Genomic DNA, 19,816 nt, shown 5'->3' on the forward strand with positions numbered 1-19,816 from the left:
ATTTGCTGCATTTTTGGTAATGAACAGTGTACAATTAGTGAAGATTTACTGCTAAAAATCAATTTTTCAATTAGTTGGTCCTCCCCAATCAGTTTTAATGCACCGCCTCCCTGATAGGATTTTCCTGGCTCCGCCACTGTCCATACTCAGCTAGGAGGAAGGCGTCGGGGACAATTGTTCAGCATAACATACAAATTTCTCTATTTGAATTTATCAGTTTGGAATTTATCAATCCCTTGTTCACAAAAAGGACCTAAACTCACAGCCATTATGAATTGGCCACACATGCATGAATGTGGGAGATAATTACCTGACACAGTGCAAACAAAACATGAGAATAGAAAATCTGTAATGGAAATGAAACCACATGAGGAATATCTATCAGTTAGATCATAACCAGGTTTGGCTAACCTGGTTATTAAGTACACTACTAGTAATAATATATCCGAGGAAATTGCAATATGAGTTTCTTGCCAAGAAATTTTTTGTACTCCCTCCATTCCATAATTCTTGTCATGGTTTTAGTTCAAACTTGAACTTGGACGACAACTTTGGAGGAGGGAGTAGAGGGGGCGCGCATGCACGCATAGACACAGTGATAAGATGGTGCTTGGTGCAAAACAAACTAACTACAGTTGTAGTCACGAACCTGGATATTGCACAGCATTCTCCTCCAGCCGTGGAACCCGAAGCAAACTCATCTAATACTCAGTAGAAAAATTTATGCTTTGTAAAAAAATTATGGAGGATCAAGCATGTCCCACAAAAAATTTATAGGTGCACCACATAGTTGGACAAATACACATCATTTGGTTGTAAAATAAGCAGTTCAACTAAAATTTTCGTCAATGAATGGCCAGCATGCATGTCTTGATCATATCTAACCCAAACTCAAAATCCAAGATTTTTAATTAGATTTCGATGAAGAATGTAAGTGGAGTATGCAAAAATGACGGCCAATTGGCCAGCGTGTATACCTGTAGGATGAGGCAAGAACATCCAATGACTGATTGTCTAATAGATATTCACAATAGTTGGAAAAAAAATTACTGAGCTTTTTTACAACCGTATTGTTTTCTGGTTGTCGAATGAAGTTATTTGACCCAAGGGTATAGATGCACGTCCAATTGGACAAGTCCCTGCACTGCCTGAGAAACACCTTGCTGAAGCTCTACCTGGCCACTGATAGACAAAACGACAAAAACAAAAGGCAAACACTTTCAGAGTGCTAACTACATATATATTCAACTGGTAAGAAAAAATGAATCCACTAAGCAAATGCGATAACAAGAAGTTCAATCATGTTTGGTGTGGTTTTGATGCAGACCGAAGTTATTAAACTGCAAAGTGGCAAGATGCACTGATTTTCTTTCGTTTATATTAGCCATCGAGATGGGTCAGGTTTCAATGGCTAAATATTGCTAGCAGTTCACATTCTCCTCTACTAAATGTCGTTATTGCTTGTTACCTTCCCAATAGGCACACTATGCTTACCAAGAACCCATTGGTATAGTTATTTTTTTGAATTGTCACTGTTGGGGGTTCATCAGTACATATAAGATAAGCAGAGCATTCATACATGTAGTCACACATACACAAAGCAAGTACTAAGCAAAATTACCTTCATCTTTACTAAGATATTTGGAGATTTCACTGGTGCAGATACGTGTATCGGTGAAATCTTTTCCGGTAACAAGCTTAGTCACTCCCTGAAGCGTCTTCTTGCTCATATCAATAGCAATCACCACTTCCATCTGGTCCTCGGGGCAGGCCTTAGAAAGCATGTACACAACATCATCGTCCATGCTCAAGGTGGGGAAACCAATGATGAGTCGTTGCAGACATGTTGCTTGGGTGAGGTTGTCGGTAATGCTACACGTCCTAGGTAGCTGCTCAGAATGGATTGGTTGGACATCGATGTCAGCAACATCGAGGGTGCAGTCAAGGCGCCATTTCCATGAAGGAATTGTTGTGGTCGATAGGCTCCATGTCCTGGCCTTCCAGCCCGTACAAGGTGCATTGCACCGTTTGTCACGGCGCTTTTGGTGAAACCAGTCCATATAGGACTCATCAGCAGGAGGGTTTCTTGGTGGGCAGACCTCAATCTCAATGTACTTGATGGTATCCTTGAGCGGGCTGACGGTGATGTCCCGATATTTGTACGAGCTGGATTTGTGGTAGAGTCTCCAGTTACCCCTCGCCGGCAGCGGTAGCGGGATGTCAAGGAGAAGGGGATTTTCCTCGAGCACATTGCAGAGGAGGATGCCACGCCAGAGGTCAACCCAGCAGACCATGCCACGCCCGAGCGTGATCACCTTGGTTGTCTCATGGTATGGCGCACAATCCGTGGGGCACACCGCGTCCCTCAGTGGATCTGCCACGGACACCACCTTGGAAGTCCACCCCTCCTGGGCTCTGGAGGAGCGGTACAGGCAGAGATCAAACTCCGTCTCGTTGAGCGTACCATCCTCCTTGAGGCTCACCTTCAGGCACCTGCTTGTGAGAATGGCAATGGCGTACTCGGCCCCGTCGTCGCCGAGGCTTAGGAGGGCGACCTCCTTGTCGCGGAATTGGTGTGGGTACGGGTGGGGAAGAAGCTCCAGCACCGGGCACCGAGGGTGCGCCCTGTAGAGGAAGTAGTCGCAGTAACGCGGATTAAACAGGATGGAGGGGCTGGCGGACACGCAGAAGAGGACGAGATCGGCCTCGGCGCTGATGACCGTGGGAGCCAAGGAAAAATCGGCGGGTCCGAGGCCCGGGCAGTGGACGCAGAAGTGGGACACATGGGGAGGGCGGGCCGTGCAGAAGGACACCTCGATGCGTTGGCCGGTGCTGGTGGAGCTCTGGGCGAAGCTGGCGTTGGGGCATTCAGCGATGGAGCCCAGGGTGTCGAGGAGGATCCAGCTTGCGGGGTCGTGGCCCTCGCCGTCGGGTAATGGAGGCGGATTAAGGACGGTGGAGGAGGAGGCGGCGGCCATGGCTTTCTTGGAGGTGGATTTGTTTGGTGGCGGCGCTGATTGCGTCAAGGCTGTTTGGTGTTGATCCTGGATTCCTATGGGTGGCCGTACGATCAGATGCATGATCAGCCCGAAGCCTGGATGGAGTGTCTCTCACCGGACACCACAAGCGAGCGACCCACGCACCGCACCCACGCACGAACCTAATTTTATTTTTTTTGCACGAACGTAATTCGCACAGGACAAAAGCCCTATTTCACTGTTCCTTGGACATACCTATCATTATCGTTCCTGTCTCTAAAAATGAAAAATCCTATCATTATCTTTCGACCAACCCCCGCAAAAAAAAAAAAAATCTTTCAACCAACAAAACTGGTAGAGAGACTCACTCTTCGGCGATCAAATTTTAACGCTGAAAGTTTAAAATCATAAGTCTCACAAACAAATGATTCAAGTAAACTACAACTTTCCCAAAAATAGTAAAACATGCATGTATTTCAATTTTTGACTTTTCTCAAATATTTGTGAACTTTGTAATTCCTGGTAAAATTCAGTGAAATTTCAAGTTAAAATTTCGAAATCATAAATCTCATAAACCAATGGTCCAAGCGATCTAATTCAGTCAAATTTCAAGTTAAAAGTTCAAAAGCATAATTCTCTTAAACCAATGGTCCAAGCGATCTGAAACTTTCCCAGAATAGTGATATAAGGGCACCTCCAATGCTGACCCGCAAACCGGACACTGCATTCATCCACGAACATGGGGACCAGTCCGTGGACACGGATGCAGGAGCCAACCATCCAATACTAGGCGCATATAATTCAAAACTAATTTGAACAAATCAGACAAATTTCATCAAACTGGACCAATTTCATTAAAGTTCGTACATAATTTACATTAAAAGGTCGATTTTTTATCGCTTAACTAAAAACTAGAAAAGAAATCCTAGAACTGGTACCGAAAGACTACCTCGTACGCGTGGCTGCCCTGCCCTGCCGCAAAGTTGTCCTCGTCTGTGCCATCGTTGTTCCTACAACGACGGAAGGGCGATGGTCCGCCGCTGCAGCCTTGTACGGCCACTCGCTACCACTCACCTCCTCTTGAGCGGTGCAGAGGGCGGCCGCGGCCAATGCCCACAACACCCTTAAAGCTCAGGCGGCGGCCCTGCCCTTGTCGGCGTTGGCAGAGAAGTCACTAAGCGACCGCTCCTCACCAATCTGTGCAAGCTTGCTGTCAAGGCGGCGGCGACGCCTGGTGGCCGTGTCTGCGATGGTGATGGAGTGGTTGAGGGCCCACACGGCGGTAAGGTCTCGGTCATTACGGACCCATTCAAAGGGAGATCTCTAAGACAAGCATGTTCTATAATTGTATTAAAGACAAAGCTAAAATGGTCCACTCTTCCAGGGTTTTTTTTTCTGAATTGTTTCTAATCAGGTTGAAATCACCTTCAATCACACAGGGTTGTGGACTATCCTGATAAAATCTAGAAAGTTCAGCCAGGAAGGCTGCCTTCCCATGTTTTTGAGCATCACCATAAACTGTAACTAAATTCCAGCTAAATTTAGCTATCTTGTCAAACAAATGTAATTTGACAAAATAAACCCATTTTTCTACCTGTAACACTTCAAGACAATCAATATTGATCCCTACTAAAATCCCTCCAGATTTTCCTCTAGGTGCAATCCATTCCCAAAGGAAATTTCTTCCTCCAGAAAGGTTATGTAACTCATTTTTTGTCAATGAGAATTGGAGAGTCATCCTTTTTCCCCTCCCTTTTTTTATTAATTAAAATTTGGAGATATATATCTCTTCTAGCCTGCTCCATATTAGAGATCAGTTCTAGGTTTTGTGTAACCATATCCAATGCACATCCCAGATCAATCCCAACTTTACTTGCCACATCATACAATGAAATTTTTTCATCAGAAAGGGTAGTGTCCTTACCATAATTGTTTTTTTCAGCTGCCCTTTCCTTGGCCAGATCTTCAATTTTTGCATCCTTCCTATCAAGGTTTCTTTCACTTCTTCTAGTAGGTCCATCTTTATCCTTGTCCTTGTATCCTTCCTCTTTTTTATGTATCCCTAATTTTGTGCCCAGGGATTCCACTGAGTCTAGGCTAGCCGAATAATCCACAGGTTCTGTATAAGCATCTTCAGGTGTGTGGTCCTGAGGGATTTCAGACTCTAGCTCATTCTTTTCTCCCAAGTCTTCTCCATATAGCTCTTTCTCTTCCCATGCATCAATTTTCTCCATGCATTTGTTTATCAGCTCCTGTTGACCTTGAATCATTTCCATCAAATTCTTCTTCTCAACTTCCCAAGTGGCATTCTTTTTTCCTCTACAGCTCTCCATGCATCATTCCTGCATCTGATCTCCTCTACTTCTTGGAATTTCTTCAAAGCTTTTTCTAGCTCAGCCTCTACTTTTTTCCTCAAACCCATCTTATAAGATAATCTTTTTGCATCTTCAAGATCTCTTCATTTTTTTGCTTCATCAGCTCAAATTGTTTAAGCCCCACACTGCCTAGGGAGATGCTCTCCTTACTCCCAGATGATTCCATTTCTCCTATTTTGATTATTTTTTTGTCATTGCACTTCTTCTGTGTCTAGTCCAGTATCCATGGTTCCAAACTTTCATTTTTCCTCATACCATCCATGTTCAATCACCTCTTCAAGCTCCATATTGACTCTGTAAATCATCAAATCTTTGTCAGACACCTCAGTGTGATGGGGAATTTTTTTCATAATCTCTGACTCCCAGCTTATCCCTGATTTTTTCTTTCAGAATAGTGGTCATATCAATCTCCAAAACAGGACACCATTGGTTACAGAGGCGGAAATAAAACGAAAATATGCCCGCGGCGAACCTTTGGTCAAGCCTGAGGAGGTCAAGAAGCTCTCAACAAGAATGTATCAATTGCATGAATGGTACATGAAAATTACCAAGACTACCAATCTGAGAGTCCCTCATGGTGAAAGTCAAGGCAGATCATTACTACCATGAGAATGCTCTGTATGTTGAGTTTATAGAACTGTTTCAGTTATTCAATCAAGACGCACTCGACAAATCTCTTGTCAGTTGCTATTGTCTGTAAGTGATTCTTTTTTTCTGTAATTTAATTAAGTCTCTAGCTACCTGTAGTGCTCGTTGATCATTATCTGTAATATTATCCTCACTATATTCTTTTCGGTGGTATTATGCAGAATGAAGATCTATGAAATTAAAAAAGATGGACGCTATGACATTGGGTTCATTGACCCAAATACCGTTAATCAAGTGACATGGTCAAAGCCATTCTATAAACAAGATACAGAGACTAGCTTCCTGGAGTTCTACTTCATATATGGTATTTTTAATAGATATTATAATTAATAATAATTTTATGATAAAAAAATTTGTAACATAAGGAACACATTTCAAGAATGGCCTGAACATTTCAGTTAGTCAATGAATGTGGACTCTCTTTCAGTCAAGGTACCTAAAACATATACAACTCATTCTGTGGACTCTCTTTTGGTCAATGGAGCACATCTATTATATCGTCATCATTGAACTAAACATCTTCAAACAATCAGTATAGTGGATTTTTATTATAACAGATGATACTCTTTAGATGTTGACATTTGTTTCACAACATCATTCAACCATTGATGTTCTCAATGAATTTTTTTCTGTAGAGAACAAGAGATGGCATATTGGCTTCGAAATATCTTGACAGAAACTAGCTAAATGAAATTAATTTCTTGTATGCTCTATCTTCAATCTTGACAAAAATCTAGCGAAGTACAACAATCTCACCTTATTGGAGGAGTGGATGTACAATCTCAACAAGGCTCCTATAGTTCATTTTTAAAAAGATTATAGCAAGCTAAGTCAATAAATCATCTTTAGTTCTACACTTACACTTCATCGTTTTTTAGAAAAGGAGGATGACCCCATGCCTCTGCATCTGGGCGATGCATACAGCCACTTTATTAATTATTCTCACAAGACCTTACAAAGCCATACAACAGCAAGACTAAAGTCACCGTCTAAGCAACAACTGTCGCTACACCTATCCAATTGATGAAGGGACGCAGATAGTCTGGGCCTAATACCAAACATACATCGCAGCCAAACCTAAACATCTAAGACCTGAGGTCCCAACCAGAACGCCTGCCGGGTATGGGGCACGTACCAGTCTGGCGCACTCCTCAACTAGGACGCCTGCCGGGTATGAGGCTGCCGCAGCCACCTGCCACCAATCCATCTTCAGAGATGTACTGTTGAATGTACCATATCAGGTCTCTCTGCCATCGATGCCACCACGACGCCCGACAGCGTCGTCCTCCTACGCGACTCCATCCTTCCACATCGAACTCCGAATCTGCACTGCGCCACGCCGTCAAGATCCGTCGCCATCAGTGTGTAGGATGAAGCATCGCTCCACCAAAGAATCCGTCCTCTGGTCCCTTGATCACGTGTGTACCTCCAAGAATGACGCCCCCAAGGGAGGAACAACACCAGAGCGCTGCCATCATCCGATCATCTGATCTAGGGTTTCCCCCAGAGGTCGCAGAGAGTGACCTTGAACTTCTCCACGTCGATGCCTTCAAGAAGGGAACGACGCAGATAGTGCCGCCACCGCCAGCCTTAGCAGACGCCAAAGGCAAGTTTTCACCCAGATCAGTTCGAAGGGATCCAACTCTCGCGCACTGGCCGCCGTCACCACCAGCACCACCAGGCAGAACCGAGCACCGGCAGATCAGCGAGCCGCCGGCACCACCGCATCCAGATCGCTGGCCACGCCGGGCCGCCGCCATCCCCTGCGCAGTTCGGGTCAGGGACAGAGCCGCCTACCGCGCACAGGGACCACCGCCGCCTGCACATGTCGGAGCGCCGCCGAGAGCCCAGCGCCCGCCACCGCTTGCCGAGGGCTGCCGCCGCGCGCCCCGAGCGGACTCCCACGCACACTAGGGGAAACTGCCGTCGCCCCCAAGCCCGCGCCGCCAACCACCGCCGCGATCCGCCCGCGCCAGATCCAGCGAGCCGTGGGAGAAGAGATCCCGCCGCCGCCGCCGCTGACCGGGCTTTGCCGGGCGGAGCGCCCCGGCGGCGGCGAGGAGGAGAGGTCGGGGGAGGGAAGAGGATGCGGCGGCACTAGGGTTCCCCCGGTCGCTGCGTAGGGGCGACACGGGAGGAGTTGGGGACACTTACACTCCATCTGCCATGTGGCTAAGTTGTTATCGCATTTACTTTGTCGTACCTCCTGTCTAGTGTGTGTGCATATATATATATATATATATATATATATATATATATATATATATGTGTGTGTGTGTGTGTGTGTGTGTGTGTGTGTGTGTGTGTGTGTAGGGAAAATCCATCCTACCACCCGGTGGTAGTTACCCACATATCTCATATACTACCATGTGATACTATATATACTATTTTATTATTTTAAATATGTTCAAATACTATATCTAAGATATTTCAAAGGAAGTTACATGAAAAAATTGCATATGAGCCCATAGTTTTTATTATATTTGTGAAATACGTACATATTTGTACGTAAAAAAGAGCATATTCAAAACATGGTACATACTACCTAAAAATTAGTATATATACTATCTAATCATTGTTATATACTATATACTACACGTACATACTCTCGGTTTCAATAAATACTATATACAACATACAAAACGCAAATGGTGGTAAGTACCACTGCTTTTAGGAAACATTTGCTCCCATCCGACGTGGTGCGCAAGAAGCAAACCACCATGAAAAGTGCTACAGATGACTCCCCACCCCTCATTTCATCTTGTTGAGAACACGAGGAAATACAGAACACACGTTATACCGCGTGCACATTAGATTTGGAAGGCATTAGGAAAATAATAACTTGTGAATGCTCGATTCATGGTGATGCACCTAGTCCGCAACATTGGTCTTTGATGGGGGCATAAATCCGATGGGCAAATAGTCCTAGGCGGAGGAAGTAATTCACTTGCTCGATTAACATGCAATGATTCTTTCTTAACCCAACTCACCGTGCACTTGAAAAAAGGAGGCATGGCTACCAGGTGGTGGTGCCTTTGAGGAAAGTAAGACATGGTATCCATGAATGAACATGGAAACAGCCAGATTCAACCTTGCCATGTGCAAAGCGGTGAAGAATATATATGAGGATTCTCTCTTGTTCTTCATGGAGCTCCGATCAGTGTACAGTGCTAGCAAGATAGCTACACGCATCCTAGCGATATATTTGAGGTCGGCATTACCAACTATCGACAGTTCAAAAGCCACCGGTGCTATAGCAATAGACGATAGTGTTGCTTGTCACACGACAATGAGCCAGCCGTTAACACTGAACATCAGCCTAATTACCTAATCCTCTGCCAGGCATCTCACTCACTTCCAGGCTGGGTACGAGTTGTCCCGCCTGTTGTTCCTGAAAGCACAACACCCAACAGAGTAGACGATGATGAGTAAGATGAGGAATACAATGTTGACGGTGGCGATCTTCTTCCAGACGTTCTTCAGGTTGGCGAGCACGCCGGCCTTGCATGACTGGCATTCGTAGCATAGGGCCCTCTAATCATTCGACCACGTGTTGCAGTCGGGGTCATAGGTAGAGTTGAAGCCAGGAGGTTTGTTCCACATGGTCTCGCTCTGGTAGGTGAAGCTGCACCCGGTTGGGGGTTTGCAGCATCCAGACTGGACACAAGATAGATGTGTGTTAGTTGCAGAAAACACAACTTAGTAATTCAGTAACAGCTTTCCCATCAAAAACACAATTCAAAGACAAATGTCAAGGAGAAATGCACAGGGCAAATACAAAATATTTGATGGTCTGCATGCAAGTATCATTGACAACAGTACAGAAGCATCATTCAGGGTCAAACCAAAGATAAAAACATCAGTATATTGGTTTGCAAGAATACATAGTTCCTCCATGGAAGTGCAGGTATAGTGCTTATGAAGCCACAAATGGAAGTAGCTTCACAGGAGGGGACGGGTAACATGATAATACATACGATGAAAGTGCAGGTATAGTGCTAATGAAGCCACAAAAAGTAATAACAATGGATTGCACATAAAGAAAGAATATTGTATTTAGGTAAGCTACACCCTATTTCTGCATTTCGCAAAAGGTAAAGTGGCAGTCTGAAGAAACCACCTCAAGGAAAAGTAAGTCAATACAATAATGTCGAAGGTTTAAGTTTCACAGGTGGATGCTATAATTGACAGGAACAAGGAGAAAAAAAATAGGCCAGTCAAATTATAGATGCTTTGAGATACATTTGAGTGTCTTCTCTTTGGAAAAACTAGTGTTGAATCGACGTAGGCATGTTGCCACACTCCCCAGGCAGACGCTTATAATGATAACGTGCATTGGTTGAAGAAGGGAAATCATCAGATCATGTGCAAGTAAGCACAACCCCGAAGTTCCGAACAAATTAGGCTGGTGGTAATGTGAGTATCATAAGTGGTATCATGCATGTTCTTACTCTTGCTAGCTGTGATAGTCACGTGCATCGTAGGACCACATAGAGATGCCGCGAGAGAATATGATGTGGAAGATCTGCGAGAACAACATGCAAATATTTTCCCAATGCATCCCAAATCTAACATATGTGTAGTAATGTGCATGTGTGCTAAAATGTATGTTCCATATTTCGTCAACACATGACTTTAACGGAGTAAATTGAAGGGAATTGTGTTGAGTACAATATCAATAGTGGCTAACTCCCTTGAGATAGATGACCGGCATCTTCTTTACTTTGTTGTTTGCAGACTGATCACTACAAAACACGGTGCATACATGGAAGCTATATATATACTTGCATGTTGAATAGGACCTAGGATGAAATAAATATGTAATAACTTATCAGATGGCTGGTGGCGTCTAACTTTTATCATGAGTTACTGAATTGCTTTAATTTTTCTTAGAAAAATAGTAAGTGCAATGAGATTATATATTCAGTCCGCCAACAAGCAAGCTCACCGTACTTGGATTGATATTAAGGTCAAAGATAAACTACACTAAAGAAACTGAATTCATTTAGGGCATTTCTAACCGATCCCCTAAAAATAATGGAGTATCTGATGGAGTAAAACCTTATTGGAGTATTTTTACTCCACCAGGTTTTCTGGACCTAACCGATCCCTTATACATAATGGACTTTTTTTCATTTGCATTTCGTTTTTGGCCACCGAAACACATTTTTTTACTTCTTTATTTCATTCAACAACATTTTGATACATTGGAGTACATAATTCATCAATTCTTCCCTATGAGAGCAACACCAAAAAAACAAGAACCACAATTAGGCATTTTAAAAGTTATCCCACTTCCATAACAGCTCCCACTAATTGAATTAGTGTCTTCTCTATGTCTTCATTGTTGATCTGCGGCTTCTTGAGTACACACTTCTTTCTTCTTCGATTGCGAAGAAGTAGATGTTGCTTTGATCTAGTCTCATCTCTAGCCTCTATTCTTGAAACGAGTGGACGATCATCTATCAATTTCCATCCTATCAATAGATCAATGTAATCTTCTTCCCAATACCAAAACTTGCATCCATCCAATATACAAATTGGAGCAAATAATGAGCTGCCGAAATTGTGCCAAATCCGGTGAACAACTGAATGAAAATAACCACATATGCCATCTTTTTTTGCACTTGCAGAACACCCATCCGGGATGTTCCAGCATAGAAGAAACTCGGCGCACCACCTGCCATGGGCAATCATCGCACTTTATGGCCGGCAACGGTGAGCCGACAAGCCGCTGGGCCAGCGCCGAGCCCGGGCGACGGCCGGGCGTGTCTTTGCTGGCGAACTGCCGACGGGAGAGATCCGAGCGGGTAGAGGCAGACATCATGACATTTCTTTTTGTTAACTAGGTATCACTTGGATATTATAAAGGCAGACATCATACCTGTTAAGATGCCTCAACAGAGAACTGGGGAGCGGTAAAAATGGCTGCAAGAGGCTAGAGCACTTAACCAACATTCGCGCTAACAGTTTTTTGAAGCTAAACTGACAGATGATATGCCATTGCATAGTAGATTAGAGAGATACACTTAAGAGTTCAAGAGAAAAAATAAGTTTAGCTGCCATGCCAGTAAGCGCTATTTTTACAACAACAAGAGACTCATATCCATATTGGGGAGCGCATGGCGAGTTCAGAGTTGATTGGACCAACAGAGGAAGTAATGGCTGGCGTGGAGTTCTATAAAATAAGGCGGTCTCTTTCGTTCCAAATATCGAAGGCAAAATAGCTAGCAAATTAGCAATAGTGACATTCTTTTGGTTCCCAGCGGCGACGCTGCTCCACCAATCGTTGATGGATCCGAAACACAAAGTACTCTCTCCGGTCTTTTTTAGTCTATGTATAAGTTTCTTCCGTAGTCAAAGTATCACTTTGAAAAAACTTATAGAAAAAGTATCAATACTCACAATGCCAAATCAATATTGTTAGATCTGTTATGAAATGTAGTTTCATAGTATATATATTTGGTATTGTAGATTTTGATATTTTATAATATAAATTTGATCAAACTTTGCAATGCTTCACTTGACACAAATCTAATACGCAGGGTAAAAAGGACTGGAGGGAGTACCGAAGGGCAAAAGCGTAACATACAAGAGTACCTAAAGAATCACATTTCTATGTTTTAAAACGTTACTAATTAAAAGAATCAAGCACCTCATTGTGTTGGTTAGAACTTCTTTTCCACATTGAGCCTTTTGTAATTATTTAAATTTTAGAAATATAATTTCCACAAATTTGAAGAAAAGGGGGTTCTTCCAATATACACAGGTTTCAAACGCTATCTGTACAGAAGATTATTTCTTCTTCCTTTTTTTTGCAATAAAACATTAGTAGGGTTCGTTTTTACATAAAAGAAAAAATGAAGCATGTGCATCACAGGCACAAGCGCGGATAAGACGGAACAGACCGTGCATACCGGAGACATCACCCATGTTTCAATGGAGAACAATATATCTGTGTGCCAAACTTGCCGTGTGACTAGTCAGTAGACATCGGAATTTGTAATTAATCTCCGTGGAACGAATAAACTTGGTGGACCGAAGGCCATGGCAGACGAAGGCTAGGTTGAACAAGAGAAGAAATGCTTGCATATGTTCACGGACTAGGGGTAGGGAGACACAGATCAAGCTGCCTCTTGTTCTAAACACCATGTAGGTGTTGTGTTTGCCGTCTGACTCTAGCATTAGCGCGGTCACGTACTCACGCAACCGCTGGGCCGTATTTCCAGGGTTCATTACAAGACTAGCCAGTTCCCTACTTTTGAATCTCATGATGGAAGAGATACAGTACTGTTTCGATCCACAGGTAGATATGTTTGTCGGATAAGTTCATGCAATTGAGATTTTGTTCTTCCTAGGCAATTTTTGTATAGTCGTCAGCCATAATTTTATATAGATTTAAACTTACTAATGAACATCTTAATTCTAAAATAATATTAATAATGTTATAAAAATATAGCCGTGAAAATGCACGGGTCACTTTGCTAGTTCCTCAATAAACTACTAAGCACGGAAACATCTTCAGACCATCGATCAGGTGGACCCTTATTGTAATAGTAGTTTGATTTTCTCAATTTAGTACATTCTATGGACAACAAGAGGTATATATTATGTTAAATTGAGAGAGATATTGATATGGTCTATTCTGGCCAAATGAAGTCACTTGCTCATATATTTTATCATTGATCTTTATATCGTGCCAAATACATCCACTCACTTGGTTGGAGGAGTTCTCTCACTCAGTTATCAATTGACAAAGATGACCCATTCTTTTTCACCCTAAAATCGACAATGGTATGGTACTTTGTCTTAAAACCGAGATTGTGTGGGTGTCCGCTCATGTTCATGTTACATGCTAGATCAGGCTTTCCTTGGAAAAACCAAGGACGACCCCTATCTCAGTCTCCTTTCTCTTTTCGGGATTAGAGCTGAAAAGATGGAGTTACCTCGAGACGAGATTGATTTCTATGGATATGAAGGATAGAAATATGCTATTTGCTGCTATTCCATCTATTTGTGCATCAAGTCTGAAGAAGATCTCAATCTATAATGAAGAAATGATAGTAGCTCGTTGTTTTAGAGGCTTTCTCATATTCAATCGGAAGAGTTTAGGCAAGACTTTCAAACAAACTCTCAACGGGAAAATCGAGTCTATTCACAAAGAATTGCAGCAATTCTTCAATCCTAATGAAGTAATTCCAGAGGAATCCAATGAACAACAACGATTACTTAGGATCACTTATATTTGTCACGAAGCTTCATATTGGTTATCTATCAATACATGTAGCATGTCAATACTTCAGCTTTAGGGCTCAACTTACATACCATCCACCTTGTCAATGAGTTATTACTCATCACCTTTATTTCTTACTAATGCCCATCCAGTGTGCACCCATGCATATGCATATAGCTCCCAACCATATAAGCCACTATAAAAGAAAGTCAAGTTATCTCAAGTGAGCAACATCCATGGATAGTACTTGAGACAATTCACCTCATTATTATTTTGTTATAGTGTTCTTAGGAAATACAAAATGCACAGTATCGCAAATTAGTTGTGGAGGCATTAGGAAAAGATCAGCATGGAGGTAATGAGTTTATTGGTGTTGTATCTCCATGCATGCACCGTTACTGTTTGATAGCCTGAAGCATACTGATACGAGAGTTGAGAGCAACCATAGTCTTCTGTTCTTAATTAATGATTTATAGTTTTCATAGAGTATGACTAGTTAGTACTCCCTCCGTTCCGATTTACTAGATGATGCCTCGCACGTTGTTGCGGGAATGTTTACAATATTTCAATGAGATTTTGATTATATGGAACATGAATTCGTGAAACAATAGTTTCTGAAAGTATATAAGTATTAAATGTAAATAGCATATAAAATGGAATTTTACATGCATGCATGTTGTAGTGGATTTTTAATATGCATAGTTGCATGTTGAGGTGGGCCTTTTCTTATGCATGTTGAATGATGAGGTGGCATGCTTGCATGTTGAGAGAAATATCTTAGTGGGGGCTAGCTATTTAGATATAGAAGATTTGTCGTTGGGGAACTTCTCCGACCAGGTGAAAACATGAAAAAGTACCAAACTACCCTCAATTTGAAATTCTTGTCGCTGGGGATCTCCGTCTTCCTCCATCGCTCCTCCCCTCCGCCAGGCTCCACCCCACTGCTGCAGCTCCGGCGTCCGTCCGCGCCGACCGTAGCACCCTCGCCGGCCGCCTTCCTCCGCTCCAATCGAGAGCCCAAACTCATACGCAGCTCCCTCGCCGTCCGCCACAGCCTCCAGCCGCCCGCGACTCTTGGCCGTCGCGCCGCCCGTGCTCCTCCCCGCACCGACCAGCAGCAGCGCCGCCCTTGCTCTTCCTCCTACCTGAGCTTTCCAGCTCCTCGATTCAGGCACTGGAGCTCCGGATCCGGCCAATTGACCTCCGTCCGTGCTCCTCCCCACACCGACCAACAGCAGCAGCAGCGCAGCCCGTGCTCCTCCTCCTCCTGCCTCAGCCTTCCAACTCCTCGATTCAGGCACTGGAGCTCCGGATCCGGCCAATTGACCTCCGCCCGTGCTCCTCCCCGCACTGACCAACAGCAGCAGTAGCACCGCATGTGCTGCTGTTTGAATTGATCAAAATTGTTAATCGCCAAAGAAATTGACCGCCGGAGTTGTACCACTTCTTCTCGCCACAGACAGAAATTGATCAGATGTGGTGATTGACCAGGACGTCTTCTCGCCAATCACAGCAAGCTTGAATTGATCACCAGAGCAATTTTGAATTGATCAGCAAGGAGCAGCCACTGTCCATCTATTCACCTGTCAAAACAAAAGCAAGATCAGCAAGGAGTACTCCATTTGCTGGAGCAGAAAATTGACAAATTAGCAGATCAATAGTAGGTGAGCTACTCCATTTTTATGTGCTCCATCTGCTACAAGAAATTCAGTGTACTCATGCTTGTAATTGTACTCTTGCAAAAAAATTACTCCATGCGAGTACTCCAGATCATGATTAAGTACTCAAGAAAACAATGTTAGTTCTAGCACTAAGTGTGGCTCTGCATCTGTGAGATCACTTCTGGTGTTAGTATTGGGTCATGCATTCGGCTAGGATGTTCTTGGTTGCTTCCCTGCTTGCAATTCGTAAAGACCTTTTCAGTCATTTTGTGATCTTGTGAAATATGCTGATATCAGCATGAAGCAAAGATGTTTTGCTATGAAAAAAGAACTGAATATCATCTAGAAATTGAAGTGTGGACACTTAGGTACTTTCCAATAACCAGGGTCTAACTTGATCCGGAAAAGCTACCATGTTTTCAAGGATTTCTTGCCATTCTTGACATGCCTTGTCTCTATTTTTCTTCGGGGGAGGCGACTCAGCTTCATCTGGGTTCTAAATCCCCTGCTCCGATCCATTCATTAGAAACTTCAGTTGTTTCTTCAGCCAAGTTCAATGGGATTCCAAGTTCAATTCCCTCCACTAGAGCTCTTTGCTTTGTCGCCGTTCCTGCGTGTCTAACTTCACCTCTTTTGCTTCAGTTGGTAGGAGTATTTTGACCGTAAACCTGGAGTATAACATTTAACTTGATTTACTGTATGAACGACCAATGTGTCAAAGAGAACAGTCAAAGTGAACACTAGGAGTCAACAGTGTGAACACTAGGAGTAATTTGACAGTAAATTAAGAGTAACTTTATGGACTAAGTTCTCATATGACAAAACAAAATCTGAAGTTACATTAGTTTCCATACTGCCAAGTTTGATTATTGTCATTATTTTAAAATGATCACTTGCTACTCCTACAGATCACCAAGCATCTTGTCCTGCTCCTGCTCCTGCTCCTGCTCCTGCAGATCACCAAGCATCGTGTTTAATCCAGCTAATTAACTGAAACTTACACTAAACTACTGTTGTCCCACACTACCGCAAGTGCCATACTACTGCAAGTGCTATACAAGTGTTGAATTAACTGGAACACTAAGCACCAAGATTACTGCACCAAGTCAAATTTAAACACCAAGATTGCTAAAAGCATCAGCAAGCTAACTGGAGTAGTTCAAGATACTGAATCTTGGTTTTAACTAAACAGTATTTATATTTCCCTTTCATTTAAATAGTCCAGTATATACACAGTCAAGTTGTTGGAGCAGCCATTTACTGTACACTGACTTACTCCAGCATATACACAGTCAAGCTGTTGGAGCTTACTCCAGTATATACACAGTCAAGTTCATCTAAAAAGTTCAAAAACACTGACTTCCATTTAAAGCCAGTTTAGTCACCTAACAAGATAGCAAAAGCAAATCATCTGGCTTACTCACGAAAATTTCAATATACTCTAGAGATCATTAAGCAAATCATCTGGCTTTGTATCTGCACTTTTGTGGTGATGCAGAGATCATTATAAGCTACTGGAAAACCCAAAACAGTCAAGTTCCGTTTAAGCTACCGGAGTACAGTACTGGAGTATGCTACTGGGTGCTGGAAATCCCACATTTCATTCAGATCGGGGCCAGACCCCTAAAAAATCTCATCTTTTCTCCTGAGTATACCTTGATCTGGATGTCACAGCCAGCGGGGATCTCCTCAATCTGGACGCACTTCCTCACTTGCTTCTTCTTGTCATCCTCGCTGGCTTCCTCGGCGCCTAACTTGGTCTTGGCCTTGCCGGTGGCGCGGCCGGGCTAGGGCTTGGCCTCCCAGGTCGAAGCCTCCGTCGTTGGGGGAGGCGAGCTCTGCCTCGCACTTGAGCGCCCGGCCCCCGCCGCGAGCCTTCTCCTCGGGCGTCCACTTCACCTTGCGGCCCCCGGGGAGGCGGTGGCGCAGGCGGAGAGGGAGGCGGCACGGGCAGAGAGGGCGGTGGCGCGGGCGGATAGGGCCGCGAGCTCGAGCGCGGCGAGGTCGTGCAGGAGGGCGTACGGGCTGAGGCGAAGGAGCTGCGGTTGGCGTAGCTGCGGCGACAGAGAAGAGAGGGAGAGGGCGGCGACGAGGAAAGGGAGAGGGAGACAGCGAGCGATTGAGTGGGAGCTGCGGGGACAGCGGCGAATGAGGGGTAAAGTTGGAAAGTCAAAAATAAAATGAACGTGACAAAAGTTGAACTGTGAAGCCCCAACGACAAATAATACGGAACAGAGGGAGTAGTTTTGAAGAATTCTCATGCCTCTCCTTTTTACGCGAACACCCTAGTATGCCGTCATACGCGGTTTCCATAATATTAATATGTAATAATTTCTTTTTTGATAATCCACTTCTCTCGCCATCACTAAGGAACCGGGGATGGTGCAAATGGCTGCAAGAGACTAGAGCATTAACTAACAAATTCCTTGTTAGAATAGTCAGGAAGAAACCACAAAGTATCCCGGCTGATCTAGTTGATGATCATTTGGCTATGGGTGAGAGCCAATCCATCATGTGTGTCAAGCGCTTTGCAGTGGGAATTGTGCAAGTGTTTGGCGAGGAGTATTTGAGATCTCTCACTGCTGAAGACGCCGAAAGGCTATTGGCGATGAACAAAGCGCGCGGCTTTCCTGGCATGCTTGGCTCAATAGATTGCATGCATTGGAGTTGGAAGAATTGTCCAAAGGCATGGCATGGGCAATTCTACGGCCAAAAAAGGGTTCCACTATAATCCTTGAAGCGGTGGCCGATCAGGAGACTTGGATTTGGCATGTATTCTTTGGATTGCCTGGATCTTTGAATGATATCAATGTTCTCAACCGGTCACCACTGATGAATAAGATTGCAAACGGTGAGTTGCCACCTGTGCAGTTTGTAGCAAATGGCCGTACGTACAACTATGGCTATTATCTAGCAGATGGCATCTATACAAAGTGGCAAACCTTCGTGAAGCCGTTGAAAAAACCGGAAGGTAAGAAAAATCTTGATTTCCACAATGCTCCAGGCGGCGGCTAGAAAAGATGTGGAGAGAGCATTTGGGATTTTGCAAGCCCAATTTGCTATTGTGAGAGGACCGGCAAGATTTTGGGATCAACAAATGCTTTGGTACATCATGCACGCTTGTGTGATCATGCACAACATGATCATCGAGAATGAGCGTGGCCAAGATTTAGACTACTCACAGTATGAGCTATTGGGACATCCTGTGCGAGTGCGGCGGAGGGCTGAAAGGGTAGCCCGTTTTGTTGCCTCCTATCATGCCATTCGGCGTCCCACAACGCACAATGAACTTCAGAATGATCTAATTGAAGAGTGGTGGGCATGGCATGGACGGCAAAGAGCATGATGATATCTGCACTCGACATTGTATTGTTCATGAACTATTTGTTATGTTGTAATAATTTATTTTGAACTATTTGTTGTTGTACTGAACGATAAACTATTTGTTTGAGTTGTAATGATTTATTTTGAACTATTTGTTATTGATTTTTATTTTGTTTGTTTGATCATTTTTGCTCATCTTCTTTGAAATGTACATGTGGTTTGTGCGGCGCGTGCGCTGTATTTTTGCGCCCTGCTGGAGCGGCGCGCGCGCGCTGCATTATAGCGCCGCTGCTGGAGCCAGCGCAGGCGGGCGCGCAAAACCAGCCGCAGCGCGCGCGCTAACAGATTTTTTGCGCGCGGCGCTTTAGCGCGGCTGTTGGAGATGCTCTAAATATACTCTTCTCTTCTTCTTCATTTGAGTTCATCAGCTTCCGATCATCCTCGTTTTCATCCGCTTCTGCTTTCCCACCGATCTGTTTTGTAAATTCCATGCCTTCTGTCATCATCCATGGAGGATAGACTTTCGACTCTGAACCACGGCTCATGCCAGACTGATCAGCACCTTGCAATAATATGCCAACTTCAACCTCTGTCTCT

General features: G+C 43.8%; 1 protein-coding gene across 1 annotated transcript; it reads right to left on the reverse strand.

Moving 5' to 3' along the window:
• Positions 1-870: 870 nt before the first annotated feature.
• LOC123172869 (uncharacterized) lies at positions 871-3,017 on the reverse strand. Its single transcript, XM_044589769.1, has 2 exons — positions 1,622-3,017; positions 871-1,182 (listed from the first exon to the last, which is right to left on the reverse strand). The coding sequence occupies exons 1-2, from the start codon at positions 2,976-2,978 to the stop codon at positions 1,172-1,174; spliced, it is 1,368 nt and encodes a 455-aa protein (XP_044445704.1). The 5' UTR covers positions 2,979-3,017; the 3' UTR covers positions 871-1,171.
• Between the last annotated feature and the right edge of the window lie 16,799 nt (positions 3,018-19,816).

This window comes from Triticum aestivum, unplaced genomic scaffold (genome assembly GCF_018294505.1).
Source record: "Triticum aestivum cultivar Chinese Spring unplaced genomic scaffold, IWGSC CS RefSeq v2.1 scaffold36665-2, whole genome shotgun sequence".
In the NCBI taxonomy this organism is placed as follows: domain Eukaryota; kingdom Viridiplantae; phylum Streptophyta; class Magnoliopsida; order Poales; family Poaceae; genus Triticum; species Triticum aestivum.